The sequence below is a fragment of the Pollicipes pollicipes genome, unplaced genomic scaffold (assembly GCF_011947565.3).
Source record: "Pollicipes pollicipes isolate AB1234 unplaced genomic scaffold, Ppol_2.1 Scaffold_6093;HRSCAF=7227_pilon_pilon_pilon, whole genome shotgun sequence".
Taxonomy (NCBI): Eukaryota; Metazoa; Arthropoda; class Thecostraca; order Pollicipedomorpha; family Pollicipedidae; genus Pollicipes; species Pollicipes pollicipes.
In genome coordinates this window covers 38,420-61,154 of record NW_023596810.1, presented here as the reverse complement: position 1 = coordinate 61,154, position 22,735 = coordinate 38,420, and the positions used below count along the sequence as shown (strand labels likewise).

General features: G+C 50.7%; 1 protein-coding gene and 1 long non-coding RNA gene across 2 annotated transcripts; both read right to left on the bottom strand.

The window, feature by feature from the left end:
* Positions 1 to 2,550: 2,550 nt before the first annotated feature.
* LOC119105238 (major facilitator superfamily domain-containing protein 6-B) lies at positions 2,551 to 8,394 on the bottom strand. Its single transcript, XM_037228707.1, has 4 exons — positions 8,375 to 8,394; positions 5,381 to 5,532; positions 3,418 to 3,585; positions 2,551 to 3,075 (listed from the first exon to the last, which is right to left on the bottom strand). The coding sequence occupies exons 1-4, from the start codon at positions 8,392 to 8,394 to the stop codon at positions 2,987 to 2,989; spliced, it is 429 nt and encodes a 142-aa protein (XP_037084602.1). The 3' UTR covers positions 2,551 to 2,986.
* Positions 8,395 to 14,967: 6,573 nt separating this feature from the next.
* LOC119105234 (uncharacterized) lies at positions 14,968 to 18,834 on the bottom strand. Its single transcript, XR_005095032.1, has 3 exons — positions 18,775 to 18,834; positions 16,049 to 16,175; positions 14,968 to 15,186 (listed from the first exon to the last, which is right to left on the bottom strand). It is a non-coding gene; the product is annotated as an uncharacterized LOC119105234 (long non-coding RNA).
* Positions 18,835 to 22,735: the final 3,901 nt, after the last annotated feature.

Genomic DNA, 22,735 nt, shown 5'->3' with positions numbered 1-22,735 from the left:
TCGGCGCGTTGCCTGTAGCGCCGCTGGGTCTCACCACTGACCGTCCTCTCTCCGGGGCCAGCCCCGGCTCTGTCTGTGCCGACCCCGCGCTCTCTCTAGACGCCGACCCTCTACCCGTCCAGTGACCCACCCGACCCGCCCCTCACGTCGAGCGCTGCCGGCGGCCCCTGGCGGAGCTGCCTCGTCCAAACGTGACCGTGTTGTGTACCGCGCTCGTACCGCAGCAATAAACGGGCGGGCGTGACCAGCGTCGGTGAGTGAGCACGGCGCCAGCTGACGAGCGGCGGCTCGCACCCCCGCTGCACCAGTGCGGGGAGCAGAGACTTGCCGGCCGGCCGGCGGTCGGCCGCCCGCGACAGGAGCGTTGCGACGCAGCGGCCATTGAGGTGGCCTCTTCTGAACAGAAATTGACGTCCAGTGAACGACAACCTCATGACCGTGCTTGGAGGGACAGCGTCCAAGTCTGGAGATGCCCTATTTCGGATGTGATTGAGCCATTGGTTTATCCACTGACACGTCTCAGCGCTGGTCTATTTGCAGCCATATCTTTACGGAAGAGTTGCAGTGAGGTGGAGGTAATGCAAAGCCAACGCAACTCGTGAGCGCAGGGGAGGGGGGCGTTCGAGGGGCCAAAAGGGCCTTCAGCATGTTAAAAAAGAACGTGTGTCTAGACTCTGGGTCATGAGGAGGGTGAAGCTGAGTGGTGTTGGCTGCTGGACGACAGGGCCGGCCATTTAACAGTCAGAAAGTCATCAGTAGCAGGGGGGCCCTTGATCGGCCAGGCGAACTCTTGAGCAGCCAAAATGCCCATAGCGTGTACCCACCCAACGTAACAAACGCTTGACGGTCTAGAAAAAGCTACCAACGGTTTAAAAATACCCTGATGAAGTAGGTCTGCGCATACCTGACATGCAGACTTGGTGGCCTTACGTGACTGTGCTGACGGACGTCCAATGCTTTAGTTGCAACCAGCTTGCAGGCATGCTTATCCAGATCCACCATTACGTGGATTCTCAGACGGGAGCCTAAAGTTACGTAGACCGGCGTGCTGTTCTTTTTGGACTGTGCAGTTCTTTTTGGATCGCACCCTTTTCGAGATAATGGTCACCGGACTGAACGATGCCAAGGTTACCTAATGACGAACTAATGTTGATACTTGCCTTATTTGATCGTCACGTTTTTCACAATAACCCTATGCTACAGCGGGCTGCGTATGGTGATTTCCTCGACAACACCATGTCGAAGGCGCTTCGCGTTGAGAACAGGCAAAACATACATGCTGGTGGCTTATTATCGACGCGTGATGCAACGCTTCGGAGGTGCATCCTTATATCACTTTCACACGGGTGAAGTAACATTCATAGGTCCTGCAAATATAAAACGGGTATAGATTCACTAATTTCCCATGTGAACCATATTTTACCCACCAGATGACAAGCGTCGTTTACGCAGCCATATCTGCTGACCATGCCAACCACCAGTCACAAGGTTTCCCAGCCATCGTATGGCCGCTGGAACAGCTGACTTGTTGCCATCTGCTCAGCTGAATGTGGTCCTTCGATCCGTCAACATGTAGCTCCATCCACAGGCATGCGACTGGCCTTCCGTGTGACCGGCCTTCTCGTCCTGTTCGCGGTCAACGCGCGCGGTCCGCGGCGTGGGCAAGACAGGCGGCAATAATTCTACTGCGCGCAAGGTTCGAGATGCCTTCGCTCTTCCATATGCTCAGCATACCTGAGTAAACATCTGTTTTGGGAGTGGGTTCGTACACGCACCCTCTAAGCATCGGGATGCTACTAACTATACCTAGCGGTTAGACAAATGCCATAATGCAGGACTAGGCTACATCCGTGCTACTTCGCTACCCTATCATGGTTATCATGTTATCGTATTTGTGCAACTGTTAACCCATTTGAGCATGTGCGTTTGAAGTGATTGGGCCCGTAACAAGTTTAAAAAATAATAAATTCATGGAAAGTCGCAGAGTTCTTCCGACTCCAGCTCGTAGATTTCTGTTTACCAGGCGTCGTTCTCTACGTTACGTCAATGCCGCAGCATAGGTTTATCTTGAGTCTAACAGGAGATGATCGTCACATAGTGACTATGAGATTTTTAATATTCTTAAATAGAGCAGGCAGTTTTGTTCCTATCATGATTGCGAGCTCAGCTGAGGAGAAAGGTGTAAAAGGAGCACGTCTGCGTTGTTCGACATTTCCAGTGGTGAAAATCAAAATTTGGACTCGTAATTCACGCCTTAACCAAGAGAAAGGCAATTTTACAACTTTTTTGGTAGGCCCAATCTCTTTCACCAAGCAATGAATGGTGGCATGAGGGCCAGATGGCTCGAATTCCCTACTGGACGGCTTGACGTAACTACGCGCGCCTGAAGCGCCCCAGCGACCGCATAACGCCCGCTTCAGTCGGCTTTGTGGAGCGAGTCTCGTCGCTCCAGCTGCTTGCCTGGGGCGAGGTGTTCGTCACCGCTGTGGCGAGGGCTCTATGGCGGGATGCCTGCCTGCTCAGCCGCCAGGACACTTGTCGACACTACACTGCGGCGATGGTGTGCTCCTCCAGCGTTGCCGGCTCAGCCGCCAGGACACTGTCGGCACTACACTGCGGCGATGGTGTGCTCCTCCAGCGTTGCCGGCTCAGCCGCCAGGACACTGTCGGCACTACACTGCGGCGATGGTGTGCTCCTCCAGCGTTGCCGGCTCAGCCGCCAGGACACTGTCGGCACTACACTGCGGCGATGGTGTAGCTCCCTCCAGCGTTGCCGGCTCAGCCGCCAGGACACTGTCGGCACTACACTGCGGCGATGGTGTGCTCCTCCAGCGTTGCCGGCTCAGCCGCCAGGACACTGTCGGCACTACACTGTGGCGATGGTGTGCTCCTGCCGGCTCAGCCGCCAGGACACTGTCGGCACTACACTGCGGCGATGGTGTGCTCCTCCAGCGTTGCCGGCTCGGCCGCCAGGACACTGTTGGCACTACACTGTGGCGATGGCGTGCTCCTCCAGCATTGCCGCTAGCTCGTGCGGGTCCTCCATCGGGTCAGCATTTTGCTGGGTCTTCTTAGCTGTGGAGGAGTCGCCGCATTGATAAAGTAAGCACACTGCTGTGAGGGAGATGTATAGCCACGACAGGCACGAGTGAGCATGAAGTAGGTCAGCTGGGATGCACTTGCCTGCTGTACTGGATATGGAATGGTTGGTGGCAGTTTTACGACTTACTGGCATTACGAATGATCAAAACATGCTGTTCGTCGTACTCGTTGGAAAAGGACAGGCGGCATGAAACATGCACGGGCCCGAGCAAGTCTGGCCCGAGCAAAAGACAGCCAAACAAGCTGTAACATCCCTGCCACAATCTGCAGGAGTGGAGAGCACCGTTACCAGGGGAGGGGGCGCCAGGAACTGACCACGTTGGCGCTCCTCTCGTTGGGAGATCCTCTGACGGAGGCAGCCGTAGTAGACGATGGCGTAGAGCACGCCGGCCACGCCGCTGCCGATACCCATGGTCCGGAAGGTGAAGGCCGGTCCGGACAGCGCCATCAGGTAGCCGCCGATGAAGCTGCCGACGCCGCGGCCTGGCGGCACGAGGAGGTCGTGGCTGCTGCGTGTCGCATGCTCTCAGCCCATGTGAAGGTTCTCTAGCACCATGTGACGGCATAGTCGTGCGAGACCACGGACAGGTTGACCACATGTCAAGGCTGCGAGCAGGCCGGCCGCGAAGCGTAATGTGTCAGATTTCGCAGCGCCAGGATACTCGAGACGAGGTGTGTGCCATACCGTCACACCAGCTGGCGGCGGCGACCGGCCCAACCCGGCACATGGTATGGTGCAACTGGCGGCGGCGACCGGCCAAACCCGGCACATGACACGGTGCAGCTGGCGGCGGCGACCGGCCAAACCCGGCACGTGGTATGGTGCAGCTGGGGCGTTCGTCACTGCTCGAAGTCGACGACGTGGCTGCCGAGTCGTCACCGGGACACATTAGCCCCCCCCCCCCCCCCCCCCCAGCTGGCTGACACTAGGCCAGGGTGACCGCCGGCGGTTAAGCGTGCGTGAGTCAGTGTTGTTCCAGACGTGCGTGCTTCGGCACCTCAGTACCGCGAGCTTTCCTTTTCTCCTCGCTCACGCGGTCGGCCCGTTAAGTCAGGTCAAGTCGGTCGGTCAAGTCAGGGTACGTTCAAGAGGAAGGGCTAAAGAACACCGTCTTAGAGATCCCGCGATCCATGGCCGAGTAGCAGTCTTAAGAGTGACGCCAAGAGAGTGACGTCGCCACGAGTGACGTTATCGCGAGTGATGTCATCACGCGACGAGTCCTCGGATTCCTGCTGCCACGCTGTCATCTCCCGCCATCTTAGAAGCCGTGTCCCGCTCGTTCAACACCCAATCTGAAGAAGTCCCTGTCTTTCCCGCGTATTTATTATGCTTCCTATGGTCCCCCATGACCCCCATACGAGTTTGTAGACGCGGAGGGACCGCCAATGAATATACATGTTCGCAAATACGCCAAGCTGGTCGTTATGCTACCTGCAAGACAAAGCCCCTCTCGATCGAAGCTCATAGATACATCATTCCTTTCCTGGCGGGGCGAAGTCCGAGGGAGTAAAAAAGAAAGGCTTGATGAGAAGCCCTGGTGCTGCTGGGGACGTACCATTAGAATGTCGCCATCCATCGCCGGTTGTCGCAAAAGCCAACGGAGGACTCTGAGTTTGTCATGCTGGGCATGAGTCGGCATGACACACTCAGATCAACAGGCCAACGATCGTTTGCATCCTGGGAACATCCCGACAAACGCCGTACCTGTACTTCTCTCCAAGGGTCGCAGTTTTTCACGGACGCGACATGCTGCCATTGGGTACTGGTAGCCACCTTTGAAGAGGAAGTTTAAACCCGGGGAACATTTTCGTGCCGAGATCACGACAAAGGTTCCGGTCCCTTAGAGCTCCGATCAGCCTTATAAACACAAGTGGTGGATGCTGATGCTGCTTGAACACTCGAACTCATCTGGTAACGGTGACGGGGCCTGCCGTCACTCATATCAGGAGGACTGGCAGATAGCAGGAGGACTCTCTCTTATAGCAGGAGGACTCGCAGATAGGATCAAGCTTTCATAATGCCCTCCAGCCCACTGGTTTATGATCACAAGCTGACGGTGCATGAGATGTTGGAAGCATTCATCACATACGAGGCATATGAGCTCCTGGTCTCTCAGATGCCTTGGCGCTGTGAATGTCTCCGCGTTCTCAAGTATAACACGTGGTCGAAAGGAACGCATGAGAACACATATTTAGTGAAGCCCTTGGGATGCGATGAAGCATTTGGTCCACACGTCCTGGGATATCACGATGAGCTCAGCATGCTCAGGCTACGTACCAAAGCTGTAGTGCAGGGCTCCAGCCAGTCCGGTGAGTGTAGCCAGCAGCCCAGGCGGCGCCAGTTGTCCAGCGTAGGTGGCAGCACTATTCCACATCAGGTGAGTGGTGACCACCTCCAGCAGCTCGAACGGGAAGCACAGCCAGGGATTTCTGACAGGAAACAAGTTGCGACGAGGTTAAACGCGTGTGAAACAGCTGACAGAGGATTTTTCTCCTTAAAAGATGGCATACGTGGGTGTGGAGGCATTGGCATCTCGACCGCGTACGGAAAGCCGCGGGTTCGACGCCGACTCCTTCCAAGAGTTTAGTCAGCCTGCGGCAATCGGCGTGAAAGGCGATACCGTTCGCCTCTCTCATGAAGCTGACGTCACGCCTCTCCTAGTCTGCCACACTTTTGCCGACACAATTCTCAGTTGTCTCCCCGTCAACATTGGCTATTCCTATTTTGCTGTAGCGCTAGTCTCGGGCGCAAAATGGCCGCTGCTGTCAACGCGTCCCTAAGCCCAGATAACTGGCTGACGCCGGACTCCTGAAATTTGGACCCGTTTTTTGACGCGCGTGGTTCATATCTTTCTTGTGGTTTAGCAATTGTACGTCTCGCATATCCCTCAAATGGGCAGGCAAAATAGTGGCGACAGGCGTTTTCCACCTGCGTCGCTGCGGGACGACGCGACACCGCTGGCATCAGTGACGTCACGGGTGGCACCACTGACGTCACGGATGGCGCCAGTGATGTCAGGATGGTGCCAGTGACGCCATGGTGACGCCACTCGTGACGCCATGCGGACTTGTGTCTCAACGTGAGGTAGATCTAAGTTAAGATTTATAAGCTGTTTACCACCGATGGACCACTCCGACACACTGCTCTCGCAACGCCGTTCTCCGCACCCGCGACCTCCAAAAGACATTTAGCCGTGGTCGTTGCTTGCTTTGCTGCGCGTAGGGCCAGCGTCGTGGCATTGATAGGACGCCGCCTCCAGCCACAAACATTCCTTCTCGCCTTGTGACGTGGTGTGTCCCTCGCAGTGCATTGAGTCTGTCAGGATCTGAATGAATTAGCATTTCCCTGCTTTGAGGAGCTAAACATATCTCCCCTCGAGCTTTGCAGCATGTTTTCGATCACCTCGGCTCTGCAGACTTGCTTCTCATGCATATCGATCTGCATGCATGACGCGTGTACGGGCTTATCCGGGCCCTTCTCCCGTCTGCCGTCGGTGTCACTGTCCTGGCCTGGCCGTCCCCCCCCCCCCCTGGCTGACTGAGGACTGGCCGCATGACTGCTTTGCTGCACGTTTATGGATCAGTATCACCACTTATCGGTGTGTAAAGCATGTATATTGATACCTGCTGCACCATTTATTTTCTCGTGAATTCTCGTTACACCATGCCACATCAGAAAACAAGCCTTCGAGAAGCTTAAACCAATTCGGCTTTAGGTATGAATGGGTCTACCAGGCACTCATTTGCCTCTCATTCAACGAAGCCCACGTAATCTTCTTTTGTACATAGACAGAGGATTAGCTAGAGGCTTGCCAAAGGGGGGGGGGGGGCAGGGCACAGGGTTGACAAAGACCTCCCTGACGATTAACGGCCTTTTGCCCCCAAAATATCCGGATGTAGCCCACTTGTTCATCAGGTGCACGGTTTTCTTCGTTTAATTATTATTTTACCTGGCGACCAGAGCGGAAATAAAAACCAAAAGGCACCGCGAGACCAATTCTGCATGTGCGTTTTAAGGTCAATAACTTGCAGAAATCAGACGTTCAACGTTTGCATGAAATAAAGCAGCGGCTAACTTCACTTTACAATGGTTCCAGTGGATGCTTTCTAAACCGAAAAAAAAAATCGAGAAAATTTGCAAATTTGTTTGGGTGGACGTAGGTATAGAGGACTCCCTGAACGTAGATTGTAAGAAATAACGCTGGATATTTCGAGCTGTGCGCTCATCCTCAACAGTCAGAAAGGGGATGGGCTCATGAGGATAAGCACAGCCCGAAATATTGAGCACCGTTAACATAATCGGTATTAAGCACTACAACGCTGTTTAACCAGCGCATTTCCTTCGTGCCGTTTACTTTAAACAAGAAACTCCTACCCCATAACGTTAATTAACGTTGGATATTTGTGTTTCCCAGACTCTTTCTGGTCCTGTTCTGTTTTGCTGACACGTTCGGCAGCACACGCCTATTTACGCATGTTACTTCTGTGTTTAATGTGTATTTATCATGCCTGCCACTTCGGTACTCACAGCAGTAGTTGCTTGGGAGCAACGCATAACAATTTTCTGGGTAAGTAGCTTTGCAGCGCATCTTTTCTAAGCGTGACGTTTATAGATGGATAGAGAGAGAGAGAGAGAGAGAGAGAGAGAGAGAGAGAGAGAGAGAGAGAGAGAGAGAGAGAGAGAGAGGAGAGAGAGAGAGAGAGAGAGAGATATATATATATATATATATATATATATATATATATATGAATAAATACGCCACTGGCATTACACCGGCGCATTTTATGTGGTAGAACGCACGGTTATACATTTTTGTAATTTATTGGGGGGGGGGGGCGAACCGAAGGCCTAACACCTTACCCCCACCTTATTTTTTCTCACCGGATTTAGCCCACTTTGCTTAAATTAAACGCAATATACGTGTTAAATGTTTGGATAATTTATAGAAGTCTTCAATTCAAGCAGTATAGAAGTCATGCAGGGCTGGATCCAGGGGGTAGGCGCTGGACGCACGCGCCTCTTCTGATCGGCACGTAAAAGCGCCCCTTTAGAGGCCACCTTAGGGCGCTGATGGCGCTCTTCTGTGACGGTCATGGGAGGCAGCATGCATTTTGGTTGTGAGGCACGGGGACGGGGTTAGCCAGAAGGACTTAGGTCATACCCATATTCCAGAGCTTTTCACTTTAAGCTCACAGATCATTGCGTGTCTTATGGCGCTAGGTATGTGAAGTTTATTGCATTGTTTATCCGTTCAGCTGTTACGATCTTCACCTTGTGGTGAGAGCAGCCATGACTTTTTGCTATGAGAATGGTACGAGACGTCACTACGCAGAAAAATTAAAGAAGATAATCTTGTGTATGGTCATCTATTACCCACGTTTTTTGTAGCATTCCAGCACAAAAAGTGGGGGGGGGGGGCAGGCCAGCATTGGGAAGGGGGGCAACTCGACATCGGGGGGAGGGGCAAGGCCCTCACAGAAGAATACAAATCGTCACCCGTGGTAGAAGGTCAGATGGTCAAGCCCACCGTGTACATTTCGCGGCAATTGATGCAATCTGTGCTGTATGTCAGGCTAAGAAATGTGTACATGTTGACAGACGGATAGCCAGACAGACATAACCGTAGCAAACAAATTAGGTGCAAATGGAATTCCCTTGCACTGACGACGAACTGTGCAAAGAGATTTATGCCGCCCCGTGATTGGGGGGTATGCACGGCCTTAGGGTAGCGTGAGCCAGTGATACTAGTTTAGAGTCAACGCTTGTGTAGTCAGCGGTAGACACCTCAACGTGTCCAGCTGGGACCAGGATTTGCCAACTACGTGCTAGTGGACCGGAAGGAAAATGCGCGAGGCAGTGTAGTACATAAAATATCTTGTAACACCTGCCAAGGGATATTTTATGTACAAAAAACAGCGCGTGGCATTTGTAACGGGGGCGTCACTCGATATACTTTCCGGGGGGAGCCCCTCCCAATGCAGCTTCAGCCCCCCCCCCCCCCCTCTAACGCTTTCATCCGCCGCCTCAATGCATGTGAGCAGAGGGAATGCTTGGATAGATAAATGGAGAACGGTTATCTCGACTATTAGTATACTTGGTAAAAGGTAACTACATACATTATTAGCATCATGTTTCATGTACCAAATAGTATCCTGTATGCACCTTGTGTTATATTATGCAACTCCTTATTATGTTAGGCCAGTCTGTATATGTTTGACAAGTTTTTTTTCTGAAATGATAACGCCTGGATTGGGATAAAAAAACAATTGGTCACCATATACGGTGGCTTTTAAAAGTAACAGGGTAGTTCAGATGAAAAATAACGCATGTTTACCCAACATGGCAAGCCCTATTTGTCCTATAATCGTGGCTATGGTGATTGCACAACACGATTGCCGACCGTGGCAGTCGTCAGAAACCGCCTACTAAATTTCACTAAGGATTTTTTCCGTGAATGACATCCTATTCTAAGCTTTTCCACGACAAGGCGGCTCACATTTACTTGAAAGGGAGCTCACTCCTTCGCATGAAAACAATTTCGAATCTACGCAATCTAAAGGAATGTATTCTATGCAGCCTTAAATTCAAGCGGGCCGAAATCCGGGAAGAAATCAGGTTTGGGGGCAGGTTTGGTCAATCCATACGGCTGAGCCCCTAAAAACCGACCTCAGAAAGTGGTGCCTCTGATATGTGGCCCCTTTCATTAACTCCTTGGAGACGTACATTAAGGTAAGCATACTCACCGCCAGGGGAGCACACGATAGACCAACACGCAACAGAAGAGCGTAGTGCAACAAATATCAACTTTTAAAAAGTTGAGCGGCTGCCGATGAACGCGCGGGTCTCAAGGCCTTGGAGCCGCTACACGTTCGTTGTCATCGTCCAAGGCTGAACGCACAAACCTAATCATGGAACCTAGTGTGGACACAATTTGCTATGTTTTAACACGCGCTCGGTTGGGTGTCAAATCAACCCCCGAAGGTTTTTCCAGAATGGTTTCCGAACGGCGCGGCGTAGCCACACCAAGTTTTAAACTGCAGACAATTGACTAGCTTTAATTGAAAGCTGTAGACAATTGAATAGCGACTGGTTTGGTATAACAAATTGAGATGTACCTCATGACGTCGCTGACCTATGGCGCTTCAGTCAGGTCATGGTTTCAGCGAGGTCAGCTTTTAGCGATTTGTTCAATCTGATGCAACAACGAGGTGTTTGACGTTAGTACACATACGTCTCTGAGATGCTTTCTGAGGCAGCACAAACACTGAATGAGCAAATTACGTTGGCCTTAAGTCAGGTATGAAGTTCAGACCAAGGTCAAACCCAACCTGTTTTATTACTCTAGGGTTCGCTGTATGGGATAGTTTCTGGTGCTTATTTCGAATTTATCGATTGCAGGAACACCATTATGCATCTTCCATGGGCTTTTTAGAGGTCAGAATAGGTCATTGACCTAAAATGACCCGGGTCAACATTTTGTTTTTGGAAACATACTGCCTAGCGTAATTTTTGTCTTGTATTCAAATGCAAAACTCAGAGCAGTTTTCTATGATTTTGGTCCCCATGACCCTTAAATAGGTCAAGCGAGGTCACTGACTTTAAATGAGCAAGTGACCTTTCGCTTTGAAACAGCTACTTATGTTCTGGGAGTGCTTTAGTGGTCAACCTGGATTCTGACTTCGTTTGACCTTATTCGACGCAAAGGTCATGACCTAGGAACCTCAAACTTTGACCTAATTGAGGTCACGTTTAGGTCAACACACCCTGTAAATTTGGTGTCTCTAGCTTTTTTAGTCCCCGAAATCTCCGGGGGTCATATTGACCCCCCCCCCCCCTACACCCCTCACCCAAGTGAAGGGTATCCAGTCGGCCACACGGGTGCGTGTTAAGTTAAGACAGCACTAATAGCCTTATTCTTTGTAGAAACTCAGGAGAATGGAAAGACAGATGCATTTATATCTTGGATGCATTCCTTTATCGAAACGAATATCAAATAATTCGTTTCAATGAAACCACGTAGCCAAAGTATCAATATTTCTGTCTTCCAATTCTCCTAGGTTACCCTACGAGGAATAAGGCTACTAGCACTGTCTTATCTATATGCATAATTTTATTCGCAATGCACTTAGTGAATGCAATGCACTACGTAAGTCTTAACTTGCTTTATTGTTAAGGTCGTCCAAATGTACGCAGTGGCACCCACCCACTGAATACGCTGTTCAATGCCCGCTGGCTTTCAAAACTAATTGTATTGAATAGCACGTCTTCGCAAGGCTGACCCGAACGCAGGCATACTGCTGTGTAACCAACACTCTTATCTCTCAGTCCTCTTACGAGCAGATGCATCAGTTAGCTTTATCAGACGTGTTTGTGGCACAGAGCCACCACGAAACAGCAAAAAGCTGCGCTTCTTAAAAGTCACGAGGTCACTGGGTGCGCCAGAGTCACCTCACAGTTAGAGATACCCAACACACCGCAATCTGCACAACGGTGTACCGACAGTTCAGTTTTTGTAAACTCGGCCAGGCTTGAAAAGCAGGTGGTGCCTGTGGTACGTATCACCGTAGAAGGATGGCAATTACAAAGGTGCTTTAATTTCACCACCATACAGTGAACTATCAAAAGGACTCCCTAAAAATGAACACAGGTAGGAAACGTCTCGCTTATCTGATGGGACTGGCGCTGCCTAAAATAAGATGCGCCGTGCTTCGTCATTGTTTTTGCGTTGTCGGCTTTCAATTCCCGGTTCATTTGTCACCCGGCGGTAGCTGTCTTGTCACACGCCACCCACCGGCCGTCCGGGTTTGTGCTGGTTTGAGCACGCCGGCGCGACCTCGGCACTACATCTATCCGCGTCATCCCCGCCCAATCCGATCCATCATCCCTCCGTCGGGCGACTGTGCCACGGCTGTCGAGCTGTTGCCTCCCGCCACGGCGAGCTGCCTCCTGCCACGGCCAGCTGCCTGCTGCCACGGCCAGCTGCCTGCCGCTACGGCCAGCTCCCTCCCGCCACGGCAGGCTGCCTTCCGACACGGCCAGCTGCCTGCCGCCACGGCCAGCTCCCTCCCGCCACGGCAGGCTGTCTCCTGCCACGGCGAGCTGCCTCCTGCCACGGCCAGCTGCCTGCCGCCACGGTTAGCTGCCGCTCACCACGGTCAGCTGCCTCCCGCCTCAGTCAGCTGCTTCCCACCACGGTCAGCTGTCTCCCGTCAGTCAGCTGCCTCCCACCACGGCCAGCTGCCTTCCGCTACGGCCAGCTCCCTCCCGCCACGGCAGGCTGCCTTCCGACACGGCCAGCTGTCTCCCGCCACGGCCAGCTGCCTTCCGCCACGGCCGGCTCTATATCTCCACAGTGAGCTCCCATCCAGCGCGGGGGCGGATGATCTTGATCGTCACCATCCGGCACTGATTTACCCGAGGCCGCAGTTCGGTCACATTCCACTCCGCCGTCGATCCGCTACGGCGTGTTGCCAGAGCCCCTGACGGCAGGCAGTCCGGCCGCTGGGTCGACCGCGCGGTGGGGAGAGGACAGCGGGGAGGTGCGACGCCTGGAGGTGGCCTCGGAGGGCGGGCCACTGGCGTTGCTGGCCGCTTGATGACAACTTAAGCGGATTCTGGTATGATACTCATATGTAATTGCACTTCTGCAACAGCATAGGGATGTGAACACGAGTGATTGGCAAAGCTATTTACATCGGAGCTGTTAACTTTTAGTGCATTTCTGACTTCATTTTGTGAGCTTGTTTGCATGTGAAAATGAACCGTCTTTTCAAAAAATTATGTATGGATGTGACAGCGTGTTTTACCTAGCTGGCACCAAAAGTGTATCCTCATGAAATGCACCAAGATGTTCCAAAAATAAAGATCTTTATAAGGTGGGATATTTACAGTGTTTGATCATTCAGAACAAAGGAAATGTGCAGTAAGGGCAAACACTTACATTGATGTTTTAGGACAACATTGCTTTTATGACCCATAAAGTAAGAATACGCGTATTGGCGGTTCTATGTTGCGTCGCCCGTATACCCGCTGCGCATAACGTGAGCTTCAAGCAGCAAGAGCCGTGACTGAAGACGATGCTGTAGTCAGGTTTCCGAGGGAAACAACTGCAGCTCTAATGGCCGCGTTCTCCACTTGTCCTGTTTGGAAGCTACAGCGGTGAGGCGAAAAGCAGTAGGTGACTTGGCGCAGAGTTGATCCAATGATATGCGGTCTGGACTATGCAGATGCATCGGTGATTACTCAGTTTCATGAAACGTAATGCCTGTGATTATAATCTTAATGCGCTAACCCAGCACTACAATGTTTTATCAATGAATACCAAGACGTCACACCGCAGCAAAACTCATTCTGCAAACCCTCAGATATAATGTTCATTCATCCCGCATGCAATGAGACCGCTTCTTTCAAAATATTAGCAGTCAATGTATCACCATCGCCGCCATCTTGCAGCGCTGCCATGCAGTGTTTTTACCGTGATCCAGAGCAGACCGCTCGGGGGGGGAGGGGGGGGGGGGGCTCGCCGCCCGGCCAGGGTCACCTCAATACTTTACATACCCTCTGCCCGCGGAGAGACACCCACGCGTATCGCGCACAGTTATTTGCCTGCGCTATCGCCGCGAAGGTTACTAAATTACCTTAGTGGTCTGTTTTTGCCTAGGCTCGTGTTGCCCAACGCTGTTGCCTCCCGCTCGCTCTCGGTGTTTGTCGCAGCTAATTACACGGCCGGGAACGGAACTAGGCTAACAAAGTCCGTCACAGAGTGCGTCAGATTATTCTACCCGCGAATTCAGTGCGAATGAGACAGGTGAGTCCATTCATCGGCGGGATTTCCGGAACAGCTCACAAACCATGAAGGAGCTGTCTTCGCCATCACCACAGCGACGTAGAGTAAAATGGGGACACTCGTCGCGCGCCAAATTTTAAGTTGTGGAGACGGCTTATCAGGGGAGGCAAGCTTTTACCTCTGCAGCATCAAAGCCAGCTTATGTCCTGAACAGGCGTCTACTTCATTTTCACCACTTGTTTCATCTAATCGCTTTTTAAACTATTCAGACGTCGCAATGTCGGCATTTGGGGGGAGGTCATCGTGCCAGGGGAGAAGTGGCCGATCACCGCACCACAGCTGAGGGAGACATTAATCACTATAAATGAGCCAGCATGCTTGGGTCGAGGATGAGAATTACCACCGGTGCCTATCCCGGTTACGTTTTCTCACGAGGACGCTTGAAGCAATAACGGCATATCTAGACTCGCAGCCACGCATATAAACCAACTTCGCTACAACGGAATGCAAGAAGGCGACAAGCCAGCAGTGGACGTGGAAAAAAAGAATACTGTATATAGCAATCTCGCTACGGAACTCAAGATGAAATAAACGACTCGTTTTCAGTTGACGCTCTTCCGCGGAGCAGTACAGGCTGTCAGAGCAGTAGGTGAAGTTGCACAAGGCTGCCCACTTCGGCCGCAGCCCGGGGTCGGTCTCTTGACTGGCGTGGTGACGCATTTGGGGTGTTCTTTTCAGAGAAAGCCCGTGCACCTTGTGCTGACCCGGCCTCGGCCACCCCTCCCCCCTCCCCCCCCCCCCCCCCCCCCTGAAGTCCAGCCAGGGCAAGTGAAACATCCAGCGGGCGCGATCTCTCTATCAAGCACTTGCATAAACATCGTGAGAGTGCGTAAACTGAGGGAGATTGCGTACAATGACCGTACATTGAAGTATGCAACATGCCGAGTGTTTCCGGACTGTTGCTGGCTTAAAGGAAGGCGACAAGCGTCGTAATAGTGAACATGCTGACCGCATTGCTGCAGGAACGTGGCCACAAAATACGACTCGCATTGCTGACGCTGAGTTGAAATCGCCCTGAGCGATGGCCTATACTGAGTTCTTCATCCGAACAAATGATGCAGCTTATGATGTACGAGCAGCGGCGGCTCCCACCTGATGAAGGAATATCCGATGTATCTCAAGGTGTAGCCGGCGAACGACACAAGGAGGACGTTGATGTGGCCGACCTTCCTGCAGATGGCGTCTGACCACCAGTTGAAGGGCAGCGATGCTAGGCCAGCCACCGTCATGGTCAGACCTGAAACGGAAGGTCAGGTCAGGTCGGCTCAGGCATCGCAGGTCAGAATTCAAGGCCACGCGGCGCCATGCAGAGCGTAATCATGCCACGCCGGGTGCGCTTACGCGACAGGGTCTACCGCAAAACGAGAGAACCAGTAGCACCTGATGCACTGAACCCGGACTCAGAGCGCTCACGACAGAGAAGCGAAGAGGGCGCGACAGCCGAGTGGTTAGCACCTTCGGCTCCCCGCTGGTTTCGGTTTCGAATCCCGAAAGAGCCCTGGCCTCTGAGCGCTAAGATGACCTCTGCAGTATGACACTCCACAGAAGTTTTTTTCCGACGATTGCGCTGCGTTCTCTCCAAAAAGCGACACCGATGCGGCCGCGCAGCGCACTCTGACGTCATCTTCAGCGTAGCTCTTCCCCATTCAGGTCTTGACACTTACACCGTTGGTTTACAAGTGGCGCCGATTCATGAATATTAACAAGCTGGGTGAGGCCAGCTGGCCGTGCTTCGTCGCTCACACCAAACTGGACACTCGAGATTGCACACGACGCTGCTTTGTACAAATGTTCGCACACGTGCTTTCGGTATGAGGTGAAGGTATGGTAGGCAGTTACGGTACATGCAGTATGCAAAGCTACCCATCGCCGCCATCTGGCAACATCGTGCAAAAGCACAAGGTGCTTGGAGGTAATCACCTTTGCGAACAAACGTGACCGAAAACAAGCTCGCAGAAAAAATAGATAAGTTGTGAGCTGTGACCGGTGCAACAAACTTTGAAGCGACCAGCGGGTAGAAAGACCACCGTACTACGGTCCGTTACATGGTATCTTTGGGATCAGTCCATTATGTCGGTACATCTAAAGATAGTACGTACCCATTAAATACGTTGGTGCCTGGAGACTCTTCAGGAAAACAAAGAGGAAGTTCTCCAAAAATCCCCACATGGATCCCAAAAGGGCGACAGCTAATATGAAAACGAGGGTCTCCGGGCGTTTCAGAATCTGAAACAGGACAACATGTTGATGAGAAGGTTGTCCCAACATGTGGACTGTACACACAACCATTTGGTATGAGGTTCAACGGCTACTTTCATTGCTACCCTGACAAAGGCTGGCATAACGGGCCTCATGCAGTGAATTAGAGAGAGAGAGAGAGGAGAAGAGAGCGAGAGAGAGAGGAGAGATGAGGAGAGAGAGAGACGAGAAAAAAAGACGAGAGAGAGAAGGAGAGAGAGAGAGCAAGAGAGAGAGAGAGAGAGAGAGAGAGAGGAGAGAGAGAGATCTGCATGTATACATATGTATATATATGAATCTTTATATATATATATATATATATATATATATATATATATATATGTGTGTGGTGTGTATATTCATATATGAATTTATATGCATTTATATATATATATATATATATATATATATATATATATATACACCATTTGGCCGAGGACACCACCTTCAAAACCCTCACCCACATTCCTGAAGATGAGATTCTATGGCGTGCACATGAACCAGTGTGTGCGCCCTTACATCCAAGATGGGTGCACGCGTGAGCACTAGTCTGCAGCCCTAATTTATATGCTCTTACGATCAACTTGGGTCCAACCAGACAGGCATCACCTTCACGTGGGTTCTAATAGCAACGGTCAGGGTCAAATGCATCGAGATCACCTATACATGCCGTGCCACCGATGCAGCGGCAGCACATACAGATTCTACTTTTCCCCACATTCCAAGGTTGGACAAGTCCAACTCATTGGGAAAGCTGGCCTGAGGTCACTGCGGGCCAACGCTGGGCAGAGGCCACGCCGTTCCACGGATTAGTCTGCCTGGTAACCACTTGTGCCACCCTAGTTTCAATGTCATCGGGGTACAATCTCTTTCGGTGTTATTTCGTATGTCGGCAACACAGAGGAGGTCCAATCCTACCTACCCGCTACTGGAGGAAGCATGGGGCCGCGAACGGCCGCTCCAGTGAGGGGAACGGTGGCTAGGTCCACGGGCGTGACTGGTAGGTCGTGGTCACAAATTTGCTAGGATGGTGCACATCGGCGTCGTTTTCGGTTTGCTTGACAGTGTGATGATTGAGGTCAGGTCAGGTCAAACTCGGAGGCGAAAAGGCTCGTGGCAGCTTCAGTAGATAGTTATTGGGCATATAGACGTAGACATAAAGACATCAGGCCAACAAAGAGTGACAAAGGCCCATCGAGGTCGACCTAACCCAGGTGCCGCACCCATCCTTGACTATATCTTACCACCTGACCTGCCTGAATGTAGCTATAGATGAGATCCTTAGGCAGATAGAACCTGTCCAAACGATGTTTAAATGTTGCTAGGGAGGGAATTCCCGCAACTTCGTTTGGCAGTCCGTTCCAATGATTCACTGCTCTTTGACTAAATGACACTTGCCTCTTCATAGTCCTATTCCTACCTTATGCTTATTGAAACTGGCTTCCTCTAAGTCTCGGCGTCTTTAACAGTGCTCCTTGTAGATCGACCATGTCTATCCCTCGCATAATCTTGAATACCTGTATTAGATCCCCTAAGTCTATAACATTTCGGTGAACACAAATTCAAGGCCTGAAGCCTTTCCTGATTTTTTAAGTTGCTAAACCTATTTATCATCGTAGCTGTTTTTCACTGCACTCTCTCAAGCCTATCTATATCTCTGTGGAAGCATGGGGATATATACACAATACTCTGGGCGTGGTTTGACATAACCTGAGTACAACTTTTGGACAGCATTCTTGCTCTTGTAATGGACATTGCTGTAATAAATCCCAGCATTCAAAGTGCCTTGCTCCTAGCAGCCCCACATGACTTTTTAGCTTTTAGGTCCCTGGAAATTATAACTCCTATCCGTCCTCAATCTGGTCCAACTTTCGGCCTCTCATCCTATAGGTAATATATCTCACTGTTTCGGCCAGGTAATCATAGCTGATTCAATGAGCCATCGCGTTTTCATCTTAGTGAGGCTTGTGCTGACACGTGCATGGCTTAATCTTTAAAACAAGCATATCACTTCTGGCAAGATCAGCCAGGTACCTAATACGAGTGAAGGAGTCAATAGCAACCGGCTCGATACGATTCACGCCAGCGCACCGAAGCGCGTCCGGAACCACGTGTCTGCGTGTAGACTGCCACACTAGGCGATACACTCTCACTACAAGGGTATATCGGGGAGAGCATTTCAAAGTCATTGTGGCACTCATGACGTCATAATAACGTTACACCAATCCTGCCATTTCATAAGTCATGCGTTGATCAAAATAAAAAATAGCATTGTTCAGGCGTTTATACCTAGCATCAGTGAGCGCGATTTCCATATATAACGGCCGCCAATTTACTCTCAATCAACGTTGTGCAGGGCATGATGAAGTGCTCAAACTATGACGCATTGAGGAGCATATTTACTGGACAGAGAATTGTGCTGTCTAGACCAGTGCTTTCCACTTTAAAAACGTACCAGTAGTTATAAATGAGCTTGTTTCGTCATATCTCATGCTTTAATATCTTCAAACGCGAACCATTCCTTTTAGTTCACCCCACTAGAAATGCCACCCAGTGTAACCTCATCAGTGTTTCAGCCCCAGCATACCTTGGTGACTTGACGGAAGTGGGCCTTTTCCGGCAGCGCCACCTTTAAGTTGCAGGCGTATAGAGTGACGACGGTGAAGACAACGAACAGGTCCATGGAGTAGAAGGCTGGGCCGTAATTCGTCTTGCCTGGAATCAACCACGTAGACAGCACATCAGTGCATGGCAGAAACATTGCAAGAGGACGTTGAGCACAAGTGATACAGATGCCAACGAAAGTAAAGGATTTCAGACCACTCAGACAAATGGATCTGGGCATAGCTGTGAGTCACGGTTTACGTGCAAATGTTCTTGCACAGCTGATTGGCATCTTAAAATTGATAAGGCTGATTTCGGGTAGGCGGTAAAAGTTGTCTTGTCCAAGTTTTGTATAAACCATACACCGGTAACAAACACCAAAGCAAGAGTTCAGCCTCAGGACATGGGTCCTTAGTCCGGGCGTACGTAGCCAGCCTGTTCATCAGGACCGCAACCTCTTCAGGTGCCAGCCTGTCCAGGTTTCCAGCTTGCATAACCATCCCTGTCCCGCCCACAGCAGTCCCAGTCCTGGACAGGCAGTCCCTAGCATGGCCAGCATTCTCAGCCTAGGCGTGCTCCCTCCCCCCCCCCCCCCCCCCCCCCCCCCCCCCCCCCCAGCACGGGATCGAGCAGTCCCCAGCATGGACAGTGCTCCCCAGCCGGAACATTGGTCCCAGCGTGGACGGTGGTCTCACCAGCCTGGACTTGGTCCAGCATGGACAGTGCTCCCCCAGCCTGGACATTGGTCCAGCGTGGAAGGCGGTCCCCAGCGTGGACAGTGCTCCCCAGCCTGGACATGGTCCCAGCGTGGAAGGGGTCCCCAGCGTGGACAGTGCTCCCCAGTCTGGACATTGGTCCCAGCGTGGACGGTGGTCCCCAGCGTGGACAGTGCTCCCCAGCCTGGACATTGGTCCCAGCGTGGACGGTGGTCCCCAGCCTGGACATTGGTCATAGCGTGGACGGTGGTCCCCAGCGTGGACAGTGGTCCCCAGCCTGGACATTGGTCCCAGCGTGGACAGTGGTCCCCAGCCTGGACATTGGTCCCAGCGTGGACAGTGCTCCCCAGCCTGGACATTGGTCCCAGCGTGGACGGTGGTCTCCAGCATAGATAGTGGTCCTCAGCATTGACAATGGTGCACAGCCTGAATAACAGCCCCTCAGCACGAGCAGTGGCTCCCATTATCCCCTTTGCATAAGGTACTAGGCGGTTATACAAATTGCTGCGAATGGCAAAACTCTAAGGCGTATCAAACTGTGGCGAAACTCGTGCTATCACAACCACAATTAAGCACAGCTAGGGTACTGGAGGCGTCTTTGCGCTTTTCACGTAACTGTTTATTCTACTGGCACCTGATGTCTCGCCGCATTCCACAGGCACCTAATCCTACAGTGCATGATTAGGTGCCTACAGTCATACAAAGCTGGATAAACAAGGGATGCAGCCATATGTTTGCCGCCAGACCTTGCAAAATAACCGGTTAAGTTTATTGTTGAGACAAGTTTATTTCGTCATCATGTACCGTTTCGTCATTTGTTGCGATTGAGCATTTGGTCCCATGAAACCAATCATACAATACAAGAACGGGTCTGGCGTTGAAGCTTATGGTCATTTTGATAGCCCAAACGATAAACCATTGGTGCCGCTCATGCGTACTCCATTATTCGAGAACTTCGGAGTTGCTACCAACTTACATTCCTGTATTGGTACCAATGGAAATTGATTTGGTTCCAATTACATCCCAATTAAATTTGGTAAAAATTGCCATGTCTAATCAACATGGGTGTTTTACAATTGCATGAGATTTTAAACGTAAATGACAGCTTGAAGATCATTCAGTGTAGTTGACAGTTCTGTCCTCCGTAAGACCTAGACCACACTAGTTTCTGAGCTACGCACCCGCGAAGATGTGCTGCCTATTCCGTGCAGACCATTTCAATGCCATCTAGGCATGCATGACGTCACAGAAACGTCATTCAAATCATATCATCCCACTGGCCATGCCAGATTCAAGGACAAGAAGAATGTAATCGTCCAGTCGCTCACATCTAACATTCGCGAACACGATTTCTAGACATAACGATCATCAATTGCCTGTCAGTCAATGTAGTGCAAGCTGTGCAAGGTTCAAACACGAATCATGCTTTTTGTTACATGGGACAAAAAGCTGGACATGGCTGCCAGTCATTACGGCAATAAGACTTGCAATCGAATAACTCAAGAATGCCGTCATAACAAAGTATGTGAATGCAAGTAAAACGCCTTGAAATTATGGATAAATGTGCAGCAATACCACGAGAAAGGGCCAAAACACTAGAGCAATATTTTCCAACACTAGAGCAATAGTATATCAATAGTTTGCAAGTAAACTCATTCCATCAAACTTGCTGCTTGTTTCGATAACTTCAAATCATTCTTTTTCACATTGCTGGGTTCAAAAGAGACTGTCGATTTCGGCCAACACGTTCGTGGAAGATACAGCCGCTTGGCCACGGCCCAGTTCATTTGCTGTGCGTGGACAGGTCACCCTTCTTTATAAACCAATTCGGCCGGTTTTTTACGACTAGTTTACAAACTTCTTATACTTAAAGCCTTGTGGAGGATATATTTTATGTTTCATGTTGGTCCAAAACGGCACAGGGGGGTGGGGGCATAAAATAACCTGGGAAGTGGAAATAGGAGTGAATCTAGGGGAGTAGAGGTGCACAAGCCCGCGAATTTGGCGGACGTTTTTCAAACGCAGCGCACAGAATGCTTGAAAACCTAACCAACCAGCATAGCAAAATGCTTCGATGCTTACCATGCCACAACTTGTTACGGTGTAAGTGTTGCGGTGCATAGTGTGTCGCTTCAGCTTTATCGATGGCAAAACGAGTTTGAAGCTTGTGACCGTGTGAGAAGGAGGATGGTGGCTCCATCACAGAGGTACGCACGATGTGACTATAAAGGTAGCAAGTTTCAAGGTTGGACTTTGGAACTATAAACGGTATATGACATATTTACATAGTGGCGGAGCCGTCGTTCTTTTAAATGTTGCTTTTGGAATTGGTGGCAGGTGGCGCACCTAGGTGCAAGCCACTGCTAGTGAGTCATGAATTATCAATCATTTTAGATGCACTAACATTTCGGAAAGCGGCGCTGGTGGGCGCGATCTGTGGCTGCTGGGCGGCCTAGTTGGGCACTTTGTGTTGCCTCGCTTGTTATGAGCACATGAGCAAATGTTTTGACGTCGAATAACTTGCGCCATGAATGAGCCTGGCGTGTGGTTTCAATCGGCATGGTTGTGCTCCGTACGTTAGGCTTGAAGATAGCTAGTTATATTTTTAGGAAGGTATATGATTTAGAATATGTCATAAGCTTAGAAAATATGACATCTTTAGAATGTCTTAATCTATTCGGCTGTGTTATCACCATATCTTAGTCTAAGATCAGATAGCAAATTGAGAAAAGCTTCAGTGAGCTATCCTGATCTTTTTTGCATTCGTCCTTTGCATTCAGATGATAAGACCGCTAAAATGCACACCCGCGTTGTTAGCACTTCTTGAAAATGATGAGAAAAGATACACGAGACGCACGGAGACAATGGTTATTGTTGAATCTTGCTTTGAATGACACAAATAATGGTGAGACAGATGGCTAATCGCGGGTTTCTTGAAGGAGAGAGCTCGGGGAGCTTGTGCACCTCTGTAGGAGAAGTAAGAGACTCAAGATTTGTGGAATAAACACAATAAGCGTCTCACAGACCATCCCGATGTCAAGAACTAAAATATAACGGACTCGGGAGATCCCTACGCTATTTGCCTTGTGCATAAGGGTGTAGACATGTGATTATGCGCTCGTTTTGGTTGCCCTTGACTATGAGGGTTGCGCAGAGATGCTGCAGAGCACACTTCAATCTCATGCCGTTTGTCCACCAACCAATGACATTGGCGCGCGCACGGCACAC